General features: G+C 42.1%; 1 protein-coding gene across 1 annotated transcript in view; it reads left to right on the top strand.

Annotated features, from left to right (window-relative positions):
- Positions 1-20,000, top strand: part of dock8 (dedicator of cytokinesis 8) — a 119,212-nt gene that overhangs the window by 54,157 nt on the left and 45,055 nt on the right. Inside the window, exons 8-19 of the mRNA XM_063186211.1 lie at positions 1,477-1,543; positions 7,189-7,338; positions 9,000-9,080; positions 10,384-10,537; positions 11,097-11,227; positions 11,727-11,817; positions 13,368-13,530; positions 14,324-14,441; positions 14,923-14,993; positions 16,032-16,176; positions 18,185-18,286; positions 19,358-19,453. Of these exons, the coding sequence (XP_063042281.1) occupies positions 1,477-1,543; positions 7,189-7,338; positions 9,000-9,080; positions 10,384-10,537; positions 11,097-11,227; positions 11,727-11,817; positions 13,368-13,530; positions 14,324-14,441; positions 14,923-14,993; positions 16,032-16,176; positions 18,185-18,286; positions 19,358-19,453 (1,369 nt within the window). The remainder of the gene's footprint in view (positions 1-1,476; positions 1,544-7,188; positions 7,339-8,999; positions 9,081-10,383; positions 10,538-11,096; positions 11,228-11,726; positions 11,818-13,367; positions 13,531-14,323; positions 14,442-14,922; positions 14,994-16,031; positions 16,177-18,184; positions 18,287-19,357; positions 19,454-20,000) is intronic.

Here is a 20,000-nt window from a genome sequence, read left to right as displayed (position 1 = left end):
TTGACAGTAAATAGAATGGACGCCAAATCAACGCTATTTGCCATTCAACGCTTTGAAGCCAGATTTGGGAACATTCCAACTTACATTCCACCTTAGCAACGCCAAACGCAGGTGCTGATTGGACAACAACAAGACTTCTAACGGTCAATCAAACCATGTTCTGATGCTCATTGGTCAATTTAACTTTTAATATCTCTCTAAAATAAAACATCGCCACAAAAAATCACCACCCTGGTAAGTTGGAGAGCAAGGGGACCTACTAGTTGAGCGAAAAATGATCCCCCTGGAGTGGCATTTAAGGGAGATACAGGGTTTTATGTCTCTCATAGGAATGAATGGGATTTGGCCATTTTTTGGTCTTTTTGGGTCCAACCTTGGCTCCAACTCGGCTTCAACAATGAAATAGAATTTTGGCCTCCATTCTATTTACTCTCAATGCCTTTAACCCATTTTAGCCTTAGGCACCTTCATAAAGCGCCTGCTGAATGCCTAAGCCCTATTTGGGAAAATGTGCCCTCTGCCTATTAAAACCTAAATATCTTAGCCTCCGAAGCACATAAAACCATGAAACAAGTTGTGTTTAAAAGCTAGGACACTCATCTTGCATTAGAATGGGTTTAGTCAGCTTTAGCATGCCTATTGTAAATAAAAAAAGTTCAAATCTCAAGAGCCTAAATGCTCGCCTAAATGTCGCTCCAGACACCAATGGTCAAGCAACATATACGCAGCATCAGGCTAGAATGGGTTAAAGGTTAACATAATGCTAAATATTTCTCATAAGGACTATTTAACGACAGAGAGATGGCCAGGTCCCTCAAAATCACTTAATACCCAAAGAGGACATCAAAGAGAATTCAAAAGTGCCTTTAATGCCATTACATGTTTACTGAACCACAGAGATTATTTTACTTCTTTGAAATTATTAAAAAAAGATTACTGTTGCTTTAGAGAAGGAGTGCCCAGGGAACTGTACACAAAAGCAGAATGGACTCACATACTCATGTCTATCAAGGCACTGGCTGTACAGTGCATTAAATTATTCACTATTGCCTCGGGGTGTGAATATAATTAGTATATTATGATGAACATCAAAACAAGACAAATCATGTTGAAAATGGCCTAATGCGATGTTGCCTGTTATATTAATATGCTCGTGATTGATGAGAAACTCCACTTCTAAGTGAGGCCATGGGGGTCAATTTTAATTAAATCCCTTGTGGGGTGATTTCCTGTCAATTAATTCTTGCAGTCTGTCTACATGGCCGAAAAAAAAAATCATGAACAGCATTTTATCCTGTCATCTAAAGCCTTTAAAAGCTCATGCATTTTATATGTCTATATATATTGTTATTTAAGACGAAACGGGAGTGGTCTAAAAGGACAACCATATCTAAGATTATCTGTCTGTCTGTCTATCTGTCTGTCACTCTCTCTGTTTCTGTCTCCCTTTTTCTTCTCTTTTCCTGATTTGAACAGATTCGAGATAGAAATTGAGCCCATATTTGCGACCATGGCCCTATATGACCTCAAGGAAAAGAAGAAGGTAGGTGTAATATTTCTCAAAGTTGGTGAGTGGGTGTTAGGGTCAGGATGGATGGGTGAAGCTCCTAGTGTTGTGGAGGCACGCACGTGTCCACCCGCTGTCGGTGTCCTTGAGACACCCAAGGATGTGAGAAATTCCTCCAAGCTCATCCGTCGTCGTCTCACACTGTCTACGTGAGGCAATCCTTGGAGAGAATCTTGAGAAGGTTACTGTATGGATGAGCATGAGTTCATCGCCAGATTATGTCTAAGGCATGTGGATATGACAAACTGATGGACTTGCACACTGATGATCCAGAGCCATGGAGTCATTTTGTGTGTTAGCCAGATGATTTTGGCAGTCGAGAATCACCTTTGTTGTGAAGGCTAGATCAGTGGTTCCCAACCTTTTTCTTAAGGGACCCATGTTTTTACTATTGTAAGCTTTGGTGACCCAACCACGCGAGCGCCTGCACGAGACGGAGTCACAAGATGCCCTCCGTTTCCTGCGAAAACTTATTTTAGTTATTTTATTCCTCAATTCGTCTTTGGTCAAATATAGAATAAATGTTTAATGTAGCACTTACAATTTGTTGCATCTATGCATTTATTAGTTAAATGCTTTGTCTTTTATTCAACATGGGCTATATATATTTAAAACGAAACCCCTTAAAATCAAGAGGGCTCCGCGACCCCCTGTGGATCTTTGGCGACCCATTAGGGGGATCCCGACCCATAGGTTGGGAACCACTGGGCTAGATGACGATGATGATGATGACATTGGTCACTTAGTGAGAGCCTTGACATATTTGAAGCAAAGATTGTAGAAGATTGGACCCCATGGAACAGTACTTTCGGACTTAGAAAAAGGTTTTCACGTCAAGTTCTGCCGCACCTTCTGTACGTACATATAAGGATGATTGGAACCCAGAATCAGGAACTTATCTATCTTAGAACTATCTTAGACATGTTCTATCTTAGAATGTTGTTCACAAAGGAAACTTGACTGACACTAGCCGAGTTATTATGATGTTATCTAGAGAGGGGTGGTACGTTAAGCCTCGGAGTGTTTAAATCCAGGACTGTAGAGATTTGTGCACTTACTCTCTCTCCTATTTATAATACAATAGAACTTGTATTTATATAGCGCAGTATAACAACTATAGTTGTCTCAAAGCGCTTTCAAAATGCACATTCACACATTTCCCATATTCACACACCAGCTCTGGAGGCTGCCGTACGGCGCCAATTTTGTGGGGTTCATGTGAGAAGGTACACACACATGCAGACACACACACACTTCCCCACATTCACACACCATCTCTGCAGGCTGCTGCACAGCGCCAAATATCCGGGGTTCATGTGAGAAAGTGCACAGACACACACAAACACAATAACAATATTCCTAGAGAAAGGTGATTCTGGAAGTGTTCGTAACATGGCCTAATTTCATAACATCAAGACCAACCCTACTAGTGCTGGAAGACTGTAATTCTACTTATCTGAAAGGTACTGTATTATCAAATCTTAACGCTGCAAGGGAGGGATCTTGTATGCCGATACAGCTTTAACTTGAAGTCACGTTGTCTCCCGTGGACAGTTGTCTTCTCTGCTATTTCTAGTGTATTGCCTTATTAGCTTGGCAGGTATGCTATTATTGGCCGCGAAAAGCTAGGATGGTCGTGGATAGCTAAGAGCGTCTTCCTAAACAGAGTTGCATTTTTGGGATGCTTTGTGAAAAAACACAACCATGGAAAAAGTAATTAAAAAACAATAAAAAATGTGTGGGAAAAGTCGATTAAAGGCCTCATTTGACGATGTGAACCCAAAATGTACAACGCTAGGTACACAAAAATAGAAAAAAACAACCTAAATATCTTTAAGTTTTTAAAAATGTGGGAGCTCCCGTAAAGGTAGCCAGATGGTGCCATCACCATAGCAACCAACTTCCTCATTATGTTAATGTAGATTGGCGACCCATAATGCATCTTGCTGCTCTAGAGGGGCTTTGCCTACAGCCTGTCGGATAAGGAGAGCCACGCTCCAGAAAAGTGGAGATCCACGCCCAAAAAGAGTGGGGGCTTTCCATGCATGAAATGGCTTCAGTTACAGCTACATGAAAGGAATATATAGAGTAACTTAAAGGAGAAAAGGGGAGCCTTTATGTGGAGGGAGGGGCACCAGTCCAAAAACAGCACAAAAACAGGCCCGATAGAATAGTAAACCTGTTCTACTTAAGAAATTTAGGGCATCTTTTATGGATTATAAGCAGGTTTCATTCCACCCATTTAGTGTGGTAGCACTAGAAGAGAAAGCCACACAGTAAATCTTGCAGTTACTTCAACACTTAGGTATTAGAGCCAACACTGAGTATTAAATTGAACTCTTCAAGTGTCGACTTAACACTGCAAAATGTTATGTGCCGATTGGGAGTAAATATGTCACAGTCTGCTAGCCACACACCCTTTCAATGTGAGCCACAGATGATGATTTTTTATTTGTGTGATCAGTGCCAGGCAAAACAGGTGATTAAGCGGCATCTGTACCATGTATCGTGGGCCAGGCAGTTGCTACACATCTGTGACCCAGTTACGTCCGAAATCCTGAAAACACTAAAAATATCTGAGCGAAAGTGAGGGAGCAAGTGAGGGGTGGTGCAAAATCGTAAAAGCAGAGAGGAAATTTGTTTCACTTGACAAACGATCCGTGTGTGTGTGTGTGTGTGTGTGTGTGTGTGTGTGTGTGTGTGTGTGTGTGTGTGTGTGTGTGTGTGTGTGTGTGTGTGTGTGTGTGTGTGTGTGTGTGTGTGTGTGTGTGTGTGTGTGTGTGTGTGTGTGTGTGTGTGTGTGTGTGTGTGTGTGTGTGTGTGTGTGTGTGTGTTGCTGTTTGTTTGAGCTGTGATTGATTTCTTAAAAATGGCTGTCAGAATTGCTGTGCGGGGCCACGAGAAGAAAAAAGAAGCAAAATCTCACATGAGCCAGACGTCTGTGTGCCAAAACCTCAAGAACCACGTTTGTTCGTTCTTTCCTCTCTCTGTCTCTCTCTCTCTCTCTCTCTCTCTCTCTCTCTCTCTCTCTCTCTCTCTCTCTCTCTCTCTCTCTCTCTCTCTCTCTCTCTCCTTGATGTGGTCGATGAAAATAAACGCACTGCTGCAAATGAAGGGGAGGCGACCCAGCTGTGGAACAGACACCACTCTCTGCCACGACCACAGCTCCCTAAAGCCCTTTGCTACACTACTGTGATGGTGGGACGTGCCTTCCCGGCATCAGGATATTGTATGTCATTGCCTCGAGGAGGAGCAGCCTCTCCTCTCCTCTCCTCTCCTCTCCTCTCCTCTCCTCTCCTCTCCTCATTACTCCTCTTCCACGTCTTTCCTCCTCTCCCCTTTTCTTCTCTCCCCTTTTCTTCTCTCCCCTTTTCTTCTCTTCTCTTCTCTTCTCTTCTCTTCTCTTCTCTTCTCTTCTCTTCTCTTCTCTTCTCTTCTCTTCTCTTCTCTTCTCTTCTCTTCTCTTCTCTTCTCTTCTCTTCTCTTCTCTTCCTTGTTCTCCTCTCCTCTCCTCTGTCCCCCTCTCTGACCCTCTTCTCTCTGTCTCCTCTCCTCTCTACCCCTTTTTATCGTCCTTTCCTCTCCTCTCCTCTCCTCTCCTTTCCTCTCCTCTACTAGTGAGCAGGGACATATTAAGCGGCGCCTCTTTGACCCTGAGGCATTACGTGCTCAGTGGACATCATAATAAATAACATATTAACCACCAATGCCCCTGGGTTGTTGTTGTCCTATGGCTCTGTGCCTTTTTAAAATGATGAGTGGTTGCATAAGCAGGGACATCACGCAACAGGCCATCTTTGGCTTTTAAAACATTCACGTTTTTAAAGTACTTTTTACAGCATCTTGCCTAATTATTGCAACCTCTCAATAAAGATGCGTTTTCTAGATTCTAATATTTTTTTCTCCCAAGTAATTTATAACAACAATGACAAAAAATAAGCAATGCCTCTGGGTTATTGTTGTCCTATAGCAGTTGATGATGTGATGATATAAGCAGAGTCATCACACGACAACCAGGCCATCTTTGACCTAAAAAACTTCAATGTCCTCAGGCATGTGCATATAATTTACTGTTTACAATGCCCTCTGTAGTCATTGGCCATCCCTTGGTCCCTTTGGACTCTAAGAAATAATTTTTTTGTTTCTCTTAAATAATAATGAAATTAATATATATTATAATTAACCAGCCATGCCTCTGGCATGTTGTCGTCCTGTGGCAGTTAAGCTTTTTAAACTGATGACGTAATGACATCAGGCTGGATGTGACAGGCGATCTTTGACTTTGAAAACTTTATATTAAATGTCCAAATCTATATGTAGTCCACATCTATATGTAGTTTTTAAATTATTATTAATCTTTGAAAGAGAAAAGAAAATAGCAGAGGAACTCTGCGATCTTACAAATGTGTAAAGAGCATTCGGTAATGCAATGCTGGCAAGTGTGTTTTAAAACACATGGGCCTACGAACATTATTTTATGCACTTACTTATTTTATTAGTTACTTAAGTGTAAAGAGCCTTCAACATAATGTGCCAATTCTGTTTAAAAGCACATGGGACTACTACACCTATTAAGCTTATTTTGTGTTGGTTTTTTTTTTGGGATGTACCAAATTTGAATAGGATTTGGCTGGATTCGGCCTTGTTGACAGGGTTCGGATTTGGTTCCAGTGATTGGAGTTGGATTCGTTATATGGCTTCGGATTCGGCTAAATCTTAAGCAGTGGATTCAGTATTTGTCAGAACCGTAAAAATCAGCATTCGGTACATCCCTAGTTTTTTGTGAGCTGTGTGATGTGTTGAGGTCACACAAGCTCTGGGTTATGTGGATGGGATTGGGCGTAGAAGGGAGTGCAGTGTAATTCAATCCCTCTAGAGATGGGCAGTGGGGTTGCATGCATGCAAATGAAACCCTCTCATATTCATTGTGTGTGTGTGTGCGTGTGTGTGTGTGTGTGTGTGTGTGTGTGTGTGTGTGTGTGTGTGTGTGTGTGTGTGTGTGTGTGTGTGTGTGTGTGTGTGTGTGTGTGTATGTGTGTATGTGTGTGTGTGTGTGTGTGTGTGTGTGTGTGTGTGTGTGTGTGTGTGTGTGTACACTATGCACCAGATTTTGCATAGGCATGTGTTTTCATTTCTGGAGGGGTGTCTGTCCATGTTGTGTGTGTGCACAGGCATTTATACTTGGCAAGGTTACGTGTGTGTGTGTGTGTGTGCGTATGAGTGTGTGTGTGCGTGCGCAAGGTTACGTGTGTGTGCGTGCCTGCGTGCGTGTGTGCGCATGTGACCATGTGGTTGTGTGCACTCTGTGAGGAGAAGAATGACTAGAATTCTTTGAAAAGAAACATTATTGCAAAATCTGCTTCCTGCAGACAACACACAGGGATAAAGAAAACACACACACACACACACACACACACACACACACACACACACACACACACACACACACACACACACACACACACACACACACACACACACACACACACACACACACACACACACACACACACACACACACACACGCGCACACACTTTGCACTCTGCAGAGGTCAGAACTCCTTTTGTTCTCTCTCATCGGGCTATGTATGTATGTGTGTGCGTGCCTGTGTGTCTGCTAGATCTCGGAGGACTTCCACTGTGACCTGAACTCTGACTCAATGAGGGGTTTCCTGCGCGGCCACACGCCCCGCATCGACCCTGCCAGCCAGGCCAAGGCCGCCATCTTCTCCATCACGCAGCCATCCCCGGACATCTACCTGGTCGTCAAGGTAACGTTTGCATCCCTTATACACATTCACCTGGTCGTCAAGGTAACACATCCCTCATAGAAATCTACCTGTCGTCAAGGTAATGTTTACATCCCCCCATAGGCATTTACGTGGTCAACCAGGTAACGTTTGCATCCCCCATACATATCTACCTGGTCGTCAAGGTAACGTTTGCATCCCCTATAGACATTTATCTGGTTGTTAAGGTAAAATGTTAACATCCTCCACACAGACATGTACCATGTCGTCAAATTAATGTTCACAAAACCTTCTCCAGACTTCTACTTGGCCATCAAGGAAATATTTTGCCCTCCACAGACGACCTTGCCCATAGACCCATAATGTGCACTGTTCTGCCTGTGGAACACTGTAATGCCCCGTGTACATCAAGCGCTACCAACGCGACCGGGTAGCTGGGGTAGTTGAAGAAGTTTCGCCATGAATTCGTTTTATTCGCTCTGGACGCTGCACTGACATGTTTGATTCAGCTAATCACATAACGGCTCTGTCTTGACAGCCTGGGACATTCCTCGATATGAACGTTCCGATTGGTTTTCGCCGAACAGCGTCATAGCGAATTCGCTTAAGATTAGCTTGAGTTCAATCGTCAAAAGTCGCCCTGGTCGCTCAAGAAGCTTCGCCCCTGGCGAATTCGCTCCGGTAGCGCTGGTCGCGCACCCTCCATAGAGAATGAATGACTTCCGTCGCTTCATTCGCGTTGGTCGCTCCCGATGTACACGGGGCATAATTGTCTTAGCGGGTTGTCTTAAATAGACGACGTGGTTGCGGAACTCTCCATGGAGATGGGAATGCCAAACGGGAATCGGAGGGGAAAAGCCTCGATCGATCGATCGATCGACCGACGACCGGTGACCTGACACCTTCACAACATATTAGTGGGTGGATATTGGACTGCTCTTTGCCTAGCTGTAATCAGCAAGTGGCGTGAGGATGCTGTTTTGCCACTAAGCGAGTTCAGCACGCCTCAACGGAAGCGTCTTCAGCACGCGTCAACGGGAGCGTCCTCCTTCCCTATGACCAGTGGACTTTTTCACAACAGCTGCGCCAGTGCCACATCTACGTTCACTTTCCACAGAGAACTTCACCTTGTTGTTGAGTCTACACAGCTTTGGACAATTAAGAAAATCGTCTACTTTTATTTTCATGATGTATAGCCTAATTAATTTATGTAATTTATATTTTTTTGCACAGAGTTCCCAACTGTCATTTCACTGCACGCTAGCTTAAAGCTAGGGTTGTATGTGACAAATAAATTACTCTTACTCTTACTCTTACTTACTCTTAAATGGGTTAACGTAACGTTTACCAGTCCCTCCCCAAACATGCAAGTGGTTGTCGTGGCACAGTGTCATGGTATGTTTACACATACACTACATGTGGCTCTTTGTGTCTCGGCGGTATAACACATATCAGGCTGAACCCTGTACATCCCAAAGGACCCAGAATGTTTACATATATTATGAAATGAAATAAAGAAATAAATAATCTTAACTATGTTTAGATTAATCGATTATGTGATACATCCTACTGATTATGCATGCTAGTTGCACTAGGAATTTTGGGAAAATTGTTTGCAATTACGCTGCATGAATGGACCCAATAATCTTTCTTTCTTTGTCTCTTTCTTTCTTACTTTCTAGATTGAGAAGGTGCTTCAGCAGGGGGAGATTGGCGAGTGTGCAGAGCCCTACATGAACATCAGAGAGAGTGATGGGGCCAAGGTAAGGACCAGTATGTTACTACTATAATGTGTCTGTACGAGTCGTTGTAGAATTAGGTCAATTTCTAAGTGGTACTAGTAGGGCTGGGCAATATGACGATATATATCGTTATCGTGATATAAAAGTGCATATCGTGACCTTTCTCCTATATCGTTTATATCGTGATAGTAATTTTATCAATTTTATACAATTGAATATCATTTAATTACATTTCATGTTGTCACAATACACAGTATAAGTTCATGTAACTGTAAAAATAAGAATAAAAAGATCCATTTTAAAGAAAGGTTGTTTTGCGACATGAATAAAGAGCAAATAAAGATAATAACTGAAAACTTATGTAATTGTGCTATATCGTGATATATATCGTTATCGTGATATAAAGTAATCCATATCGTGATATAGTTTTTTTCCATATCGCCCAGCCCTAGGTACTAGTAAGTCGTGTCTTTGCTGTACATGTTATTACCAGGGGGTTACACTTTACTTGACGCCGGTCTCATACGTATGACATAACAGTGTCATAATAGTATCAAAACAGTGTCATAAACATGATGTCAATAACGTCATAACGTTTTACGGTCATGAACAGTTACTGTGCATTGTTAGGGCTGTCTCTGCCATAACTGAATGTCACTTAATAAAAAAGTAATAATGCAAATTTTTATGACAATTGACGGAATGTTTCTGACACATGCATGACTGCGTTACGACACTGTTATTACACTGTTATGTCTTGCGTATGATGATGGCGTTAAGTTAAGTGCTACCTTACTGGGTAAGGACAAGGCGGAGAGCATCAGGAATCAGGCAGAGCAGTAGTGTGTACTTCAGTGTCTTACAGTCACAACTACGACTACTACTACTACTACTATTACTACTACTACTACAGTACTACTACTACTATAATGTGTCTATGATGTGATTGTATATGTATATGTACAGTTAGGAGAAGATGGGGTCAGACAAAGCAGTGACTTAGGGACTCCGCACACTGGCTCCGACAAAGTGCAGAGCACTGCTCCGCAAAAGTTCGATTCCATTGTTTTCAATAGAACCCCACACACTGGTGCCGATGTCCGCTAGCAATTAGAGACGAGGTCTATTTCGTCGGAGACGCCCATCCATGCTATGTTCGTGTGGAATTGGGTTTGGGGGTCGGAATTGTGTCGGAAGCGAAAGTGCTCCGCAGTGCTGTCGGAACCAATGTGCGGAGGCCCTAAGACTACTGCTACTACTACTACTATTTCTACTGCTAATGATAATAATGATATGTCTAATGTTTCTATATGTGTCATTGTAGAGTAAGGAGAAGGTTGAGAAGCTGCGAGGCCAGGCGGAGCAGTTCTGCCAGAGGCTGGGTCGTTACCGGATGCCCTTCGCCTGGGGGGTGGTCAACATCACCAGCGTCTTCAGCGCCACGCTGGAGAGGGACGCAGACACAGACAGCCTCAACGGTGAGACAGGACTGGCAGACAGACAGACAGATGTGCAGGCAGGCAGGCAAGCTGACAGACAGACAGGCAGACTCGCAGACTTGCAGGCTTGCAGATGGGCAGGCAGGCAGGCAGGCAGGCAGACAGACCACCTCAAGGGTGGGCTAGGAAATGCAGAATGTAGGCAAGTACACACACACACACACACACACACACACACACACACACACACACACACACACACACACACACACACACACACACACACACACACACACACACACACACACACACACACACACACACACACACACACACACACACAGCGAGAGTGAGAGTGAGAGTGTCACATAGGCAGACAGACACACACACACAGGCAAGACAGACATCAGACAGACTGTCATTTTAGTGTTGGTATTGGTGTTTGCTGTGTCTTTAAATGTTGTTTTCTTTAATGGGACAGTACAATTGACGTGACTTCTTTAGTCATAAAATGCATTCAGTATATTGTCTACATTTGTACCGTATAAATAATATAGTTTTTACTCTAGCTCCAATGCTGTCCATTTCTGTCTAACAGGCAAAGGCAGTTTAGAAAGGAGGGCGTATCTGCCGAGACGGAATTCGGACCGCTTCTCCTTCATGGAGGAGCAGTTCAACCTGTCGTCATTCAAACCTGCCAACATCACCATCAACACACTCTTCAAACAGGTCTGTCCCATACACCAGCACTTGCCTGGTTAACACCACAGTATCTCACAAGTGAGAGAGTCTGGATGCTACCTATGTAATTTCTTGTAGGGAAGGTGTGGTTTACGATCGTTTTTTTGGCGTTACGAATGTATAATGTGGTATATAAGTAGCCAAAGAAGTTGAAGGAGTTTTTTGTTTTTTTCCAGGCGCAAAAAGCCCAGTTGCTTGGATCTTTTGATAACATTTAGAGCTATTGCACAGATATTTTTCGTCATATGTTGTAGCCCCTTAACACACACCATCCCACCACTGGAACGTTGTACTAGTCACAGAGAAAAACTTTACTACCTTAGTACTACACCACGATGACCGTGCACAGGGCCTTTAGTAATGCATTACGACTAGGATATTGCCAGTCTTGTAACAACTAATATATAACAGGGGTTAAAGCATTGAATTTGATTATACTGTGTATAGCGTATTGCTTATTTTGTGTTTTTATTTTTCATGTATTCAGGAAGGAGACCGTCTTAGCGATGAGGATTTGTTCAAGGTTCTGGCTGACATCAAGAGAGCGTCTGTACAGCGGCGGACAAAGACGATACCAGGTAGGATCATACAAATATCAATATTTAGTGAAGTAAAGGAAAATTCCAAAGTGCTCGGGAATTGTTGGAAAAATTATTCAAGGTGCTCTTTGGTGTTTGGAAAAACCAAGTCTCATTAAAAATGGAGGGAGTCCAAGGCACTCTTCTTATCCAAAAATAAACTTTAAAATACCAATGTTTAAATCAAGACTTTTAATTCTTTTTGGATAAGAAGAGTGCCTTGGAATATCAATATTTAGTGTTTCCTCAAAGGCTGTGGTGGCCCGAAACATCACAAAAATAAAAATGGATTAAAAGGGAGATCATCGGTATTCGGATCTTCCTTGCCTTACATGAACTTTTACGGTTTGACCCTTAAAGAAATTGGATGTGCGTGAGATCTGCCTTGGATTATAATTAGAGTTTTTCAGAGTGACTGAATCTCTGAATCTATACTTAAAGTGAGTAAAATATGGGCTGCACCAGAAGTGCGTGTGTTTGTGTGTGTGTGTGCGTGTGTGTGTGTGTGTGCGTGTGTGTGTGTGTGCACTGCACGCGCGTTCTGCTCAAAGTCTGAGGATTAGGGTGCAGGCAGGAGAAGTTGATACTGGTTATGCAGTGCCCCCACCCCACCCACATTTTTGCTACCAGTTGATGAAGTCAACATGTGACCTCGTGACCTTATAGCCATCTGCTTGCCCATTAGGCCACACAACTGCCCCAGTGAAATCTCAAACCACAGAAAAACACAGTTCTGCCTCAACAAACCTGCTGGAAATCAAACAGAAGCCACAGTTGAGAACTATGGCAATTAAACAATTTGGAGGACATGAGAGAATAGTAAATTTTTAAGTCAAGTGTACTTTTGTCAAATTCGTATATATAATTGACCTTGCACAGAGGACGTAGCACCAGACTCCAGATGTGTAATTTAAACTAAAAACAAGAATACATCATTTTAATTGGGCACATTTTTGTGTACGTAAGGGCATGAATGATGAGGCCACTGACAGGAAATAGTTTAGTCATTTCAAACCAAGTCAAACAGACACTAGGTATAGACATAGACAGTAAGACATACAGACATTAAAGTGCAATACTGAACAACAGGAGACAAATAGAGAATATATGTCAAAGAAATGAGATGGTATACTAAAAATTATCCCCCACCCACACCAAATTGCAGTCCCCCTGTGAGTCCTTGAGCAATGACGTGGGTCCAACAGCAATATTTTGCTCAGGGGCACTTGATTCCTTAATTCATCCCTATTCATTCAGAGTGGAGGTGCAGGTGACATGTATGTGAACATTTCCTGTGTTTTTGTAATGGTGTATTAGTGTGCCCTGCAGGCTAAGTTACTCTGCATCCTCACATGTGTAGTGGATGACAATAAAGTTGAATCTAATCTAGTCAGATCTACATAAGGTATAATCAAGGTTGAGGTAAAATGTGACAGTTACCTATCCACTTTCAGCAATACACCTGACCTGGGTGTAGGTTCAGGTGATGTGTGTGGAGGAGTTCCTGTGTTTTCAACTGTTTTATTTTTATGTCATATGTTTCCCCTCAGGTATAATCAAGCTGGAGGTTCTCCCTGCTCCAGAGAACATGCCGGGTTGCCTCTCTCCTGAGCTCATCCCAGTGCGGCCCGTACCGGAGAAGAACCCGCGGCTCATCAAAGAGGTTCTGGAGTTCCCCTCCAGCGATGTCTATGTCCCGCACTGTATTTACAGGTCATTATCTAACGCCTCATTCCACCCAATGCATGGCAGAGAAGCGCACGCACGCACGCACGCACGCACGCACGCACGCACGCACGCACGCACGCACGCACGCACGCACATTCTGATAAAAACTCTCTCACACACACTCACATATGCTCTCTCTCTCTCTCTCTCTCTCTCTCTCTCTCGCGCTCTCTCTCTCGCTCTCTCTCTCTCTCTCTCTCTCTCTCTCTCTCTCTCTCTCTCTCTCTCTCTCCCCCTCTCCCTCTCACTCACACACTCACACACTCACATTAACACACACTGTGCACACTCTGTGAACTGTAGCAACACAAAAGAGACAAAAGTGCTGTTGAATCATTTTTCCCTTAACTGCTTACCCCAGTGTTGTTGGCCTATAAACTCGTGACCTTTGTCTGCCTGCATTCACGCACTACTGTTGCACTCTGCTGAGTTGCCATCCAGTGATTTCTCTCATGACTCTATGACGATGCCCATCACTTCCCTCTGGTGGATGATTGGGGGTATTGCAAGAGCTTGTCCTAAGCTCTTGAAATCAGTTGCAGACTACTATGTTTAATAAGCTGTCATGTGTTATTTTGTATGGTGGAGCGCAGAAGTTCTCCAGATCACCACACGTCTTGCTGTTATTTCTTTAACCTTCAAAAAGTATCCATTTTCCTTTCTTTTCTTTCTTTCTTTCTTTGCTTTCTTTCTTTCTTTCTTTCTTTCTTTCTTTCTTTCTTTCTTTCTTTCTTTCTTTCTTTCTTTCTTTCTTTCTTCCTTCCTCCCCCTGGAACAGAAACCTCCTATTTGTCTACCCTCAGCGTTTGAACGTGGCTAATCGCCTGACCTCGGCCAGGAACATTACCGTAAAAATCCAGTTCATGAGCGGAGAGGAGCCTAGCTGTATTCTGCCCGTAAGTCACATTGAGCAATGCCATTCATCATTTTTAGTAGGCCCAAATACATCTTTTGATGAACTCCTGATCAACTCAACATACCCTGTTATGTTTTATTGGGAATGAAGTAACCTCTTTAAACATTAGATTATGTGAAAGTACTTAGCAAACTCATTGTTGAAAACAACTAAGAAGAGAGTACAAAAACCAAGCGACAGATGTGTAGAGGCGAATTAAGTTTAGGCGAGCTAGTGTTTAGACAAAGGTCATAGTACTCAGCAAAGAAGGGTACAGCAAATTCACATTATACAAGATAAATAGATACAATACCAGGATAGATCATATGAGAACAGAAAGCAATTTGTTTACTGTATAACTAGGTCAAGTTGGAATGTAATAAATATGATCTATTATGTTTAATAATTTGTAAAATATAAAATTATTTATTAGTAATTATTAACAATTGTTATTCAATTATTATTATAATTTTTTTCTCCAGGTTATATTTGGAAAATCCAGTGGACCCGAGTTTGTTTCAGAGGCCTACTCAGCAGTGACCTACCACAACAAGCAAGTATCCCCAATGCAGTGTCACACTGTGGTTATGAAGCACTCTAAAATCCATGATAATGAAGATCACACTTTTCATTTTTTATTGCTCTTGAACAAGATACCTATGTAACATCACACACTATTAGCTGCAGTGTAATGTCATGATATCAGGGCCCCAGTTTGGCATCCCATAGGCCTGGGTTTGAACGCAGGTAAGGTTCGATCCCGACACTACTCCCAATATTCTCTCGCAAGTGATCCATTGCAGGAGATGTAATGTAATGTAATATACTGCCCTACAAAGTGCAGTAAGTATGACAACATTGAAACTGAGAAAAATGCCTATAAAGCCTTGGTATTAGATTGGATATCGTAGTTACCGGTACTTGAAATTTGAAATATCTCTAGAACGGGACACATTTGGACCATAAGGCTTTGTCACAAGATGTATCTTCTATGAAGAGGTATAATGTAGAAGTAGAAGTACACTTACAGATGTGATTACAACCCCAGTGGTATGGTATTACATGGTTTCAACTTTGTAATATCATACTACTGGTGTAATTTCATCTGCAAGACTACTTCTACTTTATACAACTCTGGCTCCGGCAGGTCTTCAGACTTCTATGATGTAAGAGGTAATATAATGTAATGTAATGTGACGTCATGATGTCCTGCAGGTCTCCAGACTTCTACGAGGAGGTATATTGTAATATAACTCAAATTGACCGAGGGCCAAAATCCAAATCTGGAATGAAGTCGCAAATTTAATGTTCAAGTCGTGTTACAATATACATTAATGGTGTATGTGGGACAATCGTTATACATATTTGAAATGATCTCACAGGCCGAATAAAATGGCTCCGCGGGCCAAATTTGGCCCCCGGGCCTGAGTTTGACATCCCTGCTGCAATAGAGTGTAATAATGTTTCGTCATGATCTCCCTCAGGTCTCCGGACTTCTAAGGGGAGTTATAATGTAATGTAGCTCTCAGTCTCCAAGACTTCTATGGGGATGTATACTGTAATGTAATGTAAATGTAATATTCTCCCCCAGGTCTCCAGACTTCTACGAGGAGGTGAAGATCAGGCTGCCGGCTAAACTGACGGAGCGCCACCACCTGCTCTTCACCTTCTACCACATCAGCTGCCAGCAGAAGCAGAGCCAGGCCGGAGCCGTCGAGACTCTCGTCGGATACTCAGTGAGTAGTAGTCCCCCCATAAAAAAGCCAGTTAGCCATGGTCGAGAATTTAGTGTAATTGTTGAGACACTCAAAGGATACTCTGTGACTATTGGAGCCATATTCCTGATTTCTATCCATTTGCTATAAGTTTTATTGTAAACTATGAATGAGAGACTTTTCAGTTGGTTAAATGCTTACCTGCTACCAGTTTGTGTTATATTCATACCTTTTCATGTTTATCTGCTTATGTGTCACATACTTACCTCTTGTAATGTGTACTTACCTGGACCTAATCACTCTATGTCTTCCCAACGCACCTGTGATGTGAGTGGTACTGTGAGCCCCTCCCTCTGACGCGCACTGGTAGCACGACTCACAGATTAGTTAATTTAGGACACTCACAGGTGCCTGGCAGACAGAGCGTGGAGAGGAAATCGTTTTTGACCGCATAGCGTGTACTTTAAGTTTATAGCCTTTGTTTGTTTATTTACTTGAATTAATGGAAAGTCAACCGGAATGTTGAAAATAAATAACAAGAACATCTCATTTTATTTCACTCTCCGTGTGTGCTTACTAGGAATGCGCGTCAAAAGAACTTCGCACTCTGCCTCACATGGCCAGAGAAGTTTGATAGGAAAATGCCTTTACAGTGACTATTAGTACCCCCGTAACAAAAGTCAGTCAACCATGGCCCAGGATTTAGTGTAATTGTTGAGACACTAGTTGGATACTCTGTGAGTACTAGTCCCCCCATAAAAAAGTCAGTTAGTCATGGTCCAGGCATTAGTGTAATTTTTGAGACACTCGTCGGATACTCTGTGAGTATTTCCCTCCTAAAAAAAAGTCAGTTGGCCATGGCCCAGGATTTACCATAGTGTAATTTTTGAGACACTCGTCGGATACTCCAAGAGTATTAATCCCAATAAAAAAAAATAGTTAGCTATGTAGGAGGATACTCAGTATATGACATCAGCAGCCACCAGAATAAGAGGCAGGCTAGCACTGTTAAGACACTTGTCAGATACTCAGTATTTAGGGAAGCCCATTTGCCTTTTTTAGAGTTGAAAATACTGAGTATCTGACAAGTGTCATCATATATGTATATATTACAATATATATATATATATATTTGTCCATATATATATACTGTATATATATATATATATATATATATATATATATATATATAAGACTAATAGACTAAGACCTATATATATATAAGACTAATAGACGAAGACCTATATATATAAGACTAAAAGGATAGCCTCTATGGCGCTACATCACAGAATACAGGGAGAGGTAAAATGTATTATGGTTGATTACACTGTAGTTTCTCTGTGAATTAGAATAGGAAAATATAACAACCATGAGATATAGTGGGATTAATTCACTCTCGAATAGGTAGCCTAAAAACTACAGCCAAGCTCAGAATTGCAGTCGATTAATCATCGCTGAGTGATTTGATATGTGATTAAAAACTGAGATTAGATGCATATTTTAGAGACAGCTGGTGCTTTCTGCCATAACCCCAACTATGTCATTGTTACCGTGTAAATTTGATACGTGGTACAGCACATCTAATTCTCCCAGCCCAGGTCACCGTTCAACGTGACAGGATTACGGAGAGGCTGTCTCTGTTCACATTGGACAAATAACTATTTTTCCATTCAGGTCAAATAGCTGATAACATGGTTACAGACCAGGCTTTATACTATGACTACTTTATAGGTGACTCTTACTCTGTCATTACAATGGCTTTGAAACCTTGTGTTGTATAATATTATTCTTTTTTATCATTTTAATTTGATCTGTCACGATTTTTTCTTCTTCCTTCATCTTCCTCTTCCTGCATCTTCCTGTTCTTTAAATGTTATTTTTGTCATTCATACATGTTCTATTCTTCCATCATCATTTTCTTCCTACTTTGAGACCAGCCCAGCCATCTTGAATTAAATGTGCTAAAAAATAAATAAACTGAGTTGCCTTGGCTTGATCATTGATCCCCCACTTGCTTTTGCCATTGCAGTGGTTGCCCATAGTCCACAATGACCGTCTGCAGACGGGACAGTACTGCCTGCCCATCGCCCAGGAGAAACTACCCGTCAACTACTCCCTGCACTCCCCAGAGGTGAGAGTCATGTGGCATCATCATGGGGGATAAAGCCACACTATGCAACAGTTTGGACTTCATGGGCAGCTGTGATCTGATGGTGAAAGCGATACTGTACCATTTCTGGAAATTGCTTCAGTTTCCTCATCTCCTTCAGTTAAATAATAGACTTTTACCTTCCTTCCTTCCTTCCTTCCTTCCTTCCTTCCTTCCTTCCTTCCTTCCTTCCTTCCTTCCTTCCTTCCTTCCTTCCTTCCTTCTTTCCTTCCTTCCTTCCTTCCTTCCTTCCTTCCTTCCTTCCTTCCTTCCTTCCTTCCTTCCTTCCTTCCTTCCTCCTTTCAGCCATCTCTTACTCTGGTGATGTTACTTCTAGTTCCAAGCTCAACTCAACAGGAGTTGTAAAATGAGCTCATTTCCAGAAGTAGTACAGTATCACTTTAAGAAGATGGTCTTTTAATTGAAAGGTTGAAAGAATGTTGGTACCTGTGGAGGAAGTACTCTTGACCAAGGCAACTAATGACTGAGTTTTACCCTTCTTCTGTAGTTACAACCATTCTCTTGAGTCTGGAAGTGCAGATTCTACCTCCAAGCTAACATACGTATATCAGCTCCAGCTGGATATATCAGCTCCAGCTGCCTCCAGCTGGACCCATAAGATTCAATGATGTATGCATGTTAACCTGGAGGTAGAATATGCACTGCCAGACTCAGAGAACGGCTGTAAGATTCAATGATAGTTGCTAACTTGTAATTAGAACTAGTATCACCAGACTAGATTTTTATACTCATTAGATTTCACCACCAGATCATAACGCACAATATTTCAAATAAAACATCTCCCCTCGGCATCACCAGACTAAGAGAGTGGCTGAAAGAACAGACGAAAGGTAAAACTCAGTCATGTAACTGAAGGAGAGGAGTATTATTTCAAAAAGTGTAAGTAACTTTAGATACAAAGCATAACTATTATGTAATGCGTTGTAATGTTTGTGATCCAGTATCTGTTTAATTGACTCAATACTTGGTGAATGATGATGTGATATTCTCCGCTTTCTCCCATACCTTGGCCTCTGACTTTATCCCCATTAGAGGATCCCAGCTCAGGTGCCTCCAGTGAAGTGGATGGACAGCCACAAGGGGGTCTTTAACCTGGAGCTGCAGGCTGTCTCATCCGTCCACACCCAGGTAAGCCATGCACCTGAATACACATACTCATTCTTTACAATATCGACCCCTCTGTCTCTCTCTTCCCAAACATACAGTACATGAACACACAAGCTGTAACGCCGCATTATGTAATAACGGTGCAATATGTAATAATGTAACACATTATTACATAATGTGGTGACAATCGCCGCATTGTGTAATAATTTACGCATTTCGTAATACATTTCTTGAACGCATTTCGTAATAACTTTTTTCTCATCTTGTAATAAATTATTACAAAATGCGAAATTTATTACGGAATGCGGCCGCAACTTTTTTTTTGATGGAAATGTAATAACATGGTGCATTATGTAATAATCTATATGGATATGTTTTTTCTGCACTTGGATTCAGTAGGCGCAGCACACATACATAGTCTCAGTGACATGGTATAGTCACTGCCCTCTCTCTCTCTCATTCTTCTCAGTTCTCAAACTGCTCGAGAGTCGCGAATGATGCGGTTAGAGAGAGAGAGAGAGAGAGAGAGAGAGAGAGAGAGAGAGAGAGAGAGAGAGAGAGAGAGAGA

The sequence above is a fragment of the Engraulis encrasicolus genome, chromosome 21, assembly GCF_034702125.1.
Source record: "Engraulis encrasicolus isolate BLACKSEA-1 chromosome 21, IST_EnEncr_1.0, whole genome shotgun sequence".
Taxonomy (NCBI): domain Eukaryota; kingdom Metazoa; phylum Chordata; class Actinopteri; order Clupeiformes; family Engraulidae; genus Engraulis; species Engraulis encrasicolus.
This window is presented reverse-complemented; position numbering and strand designations above follow the sequence as displayed.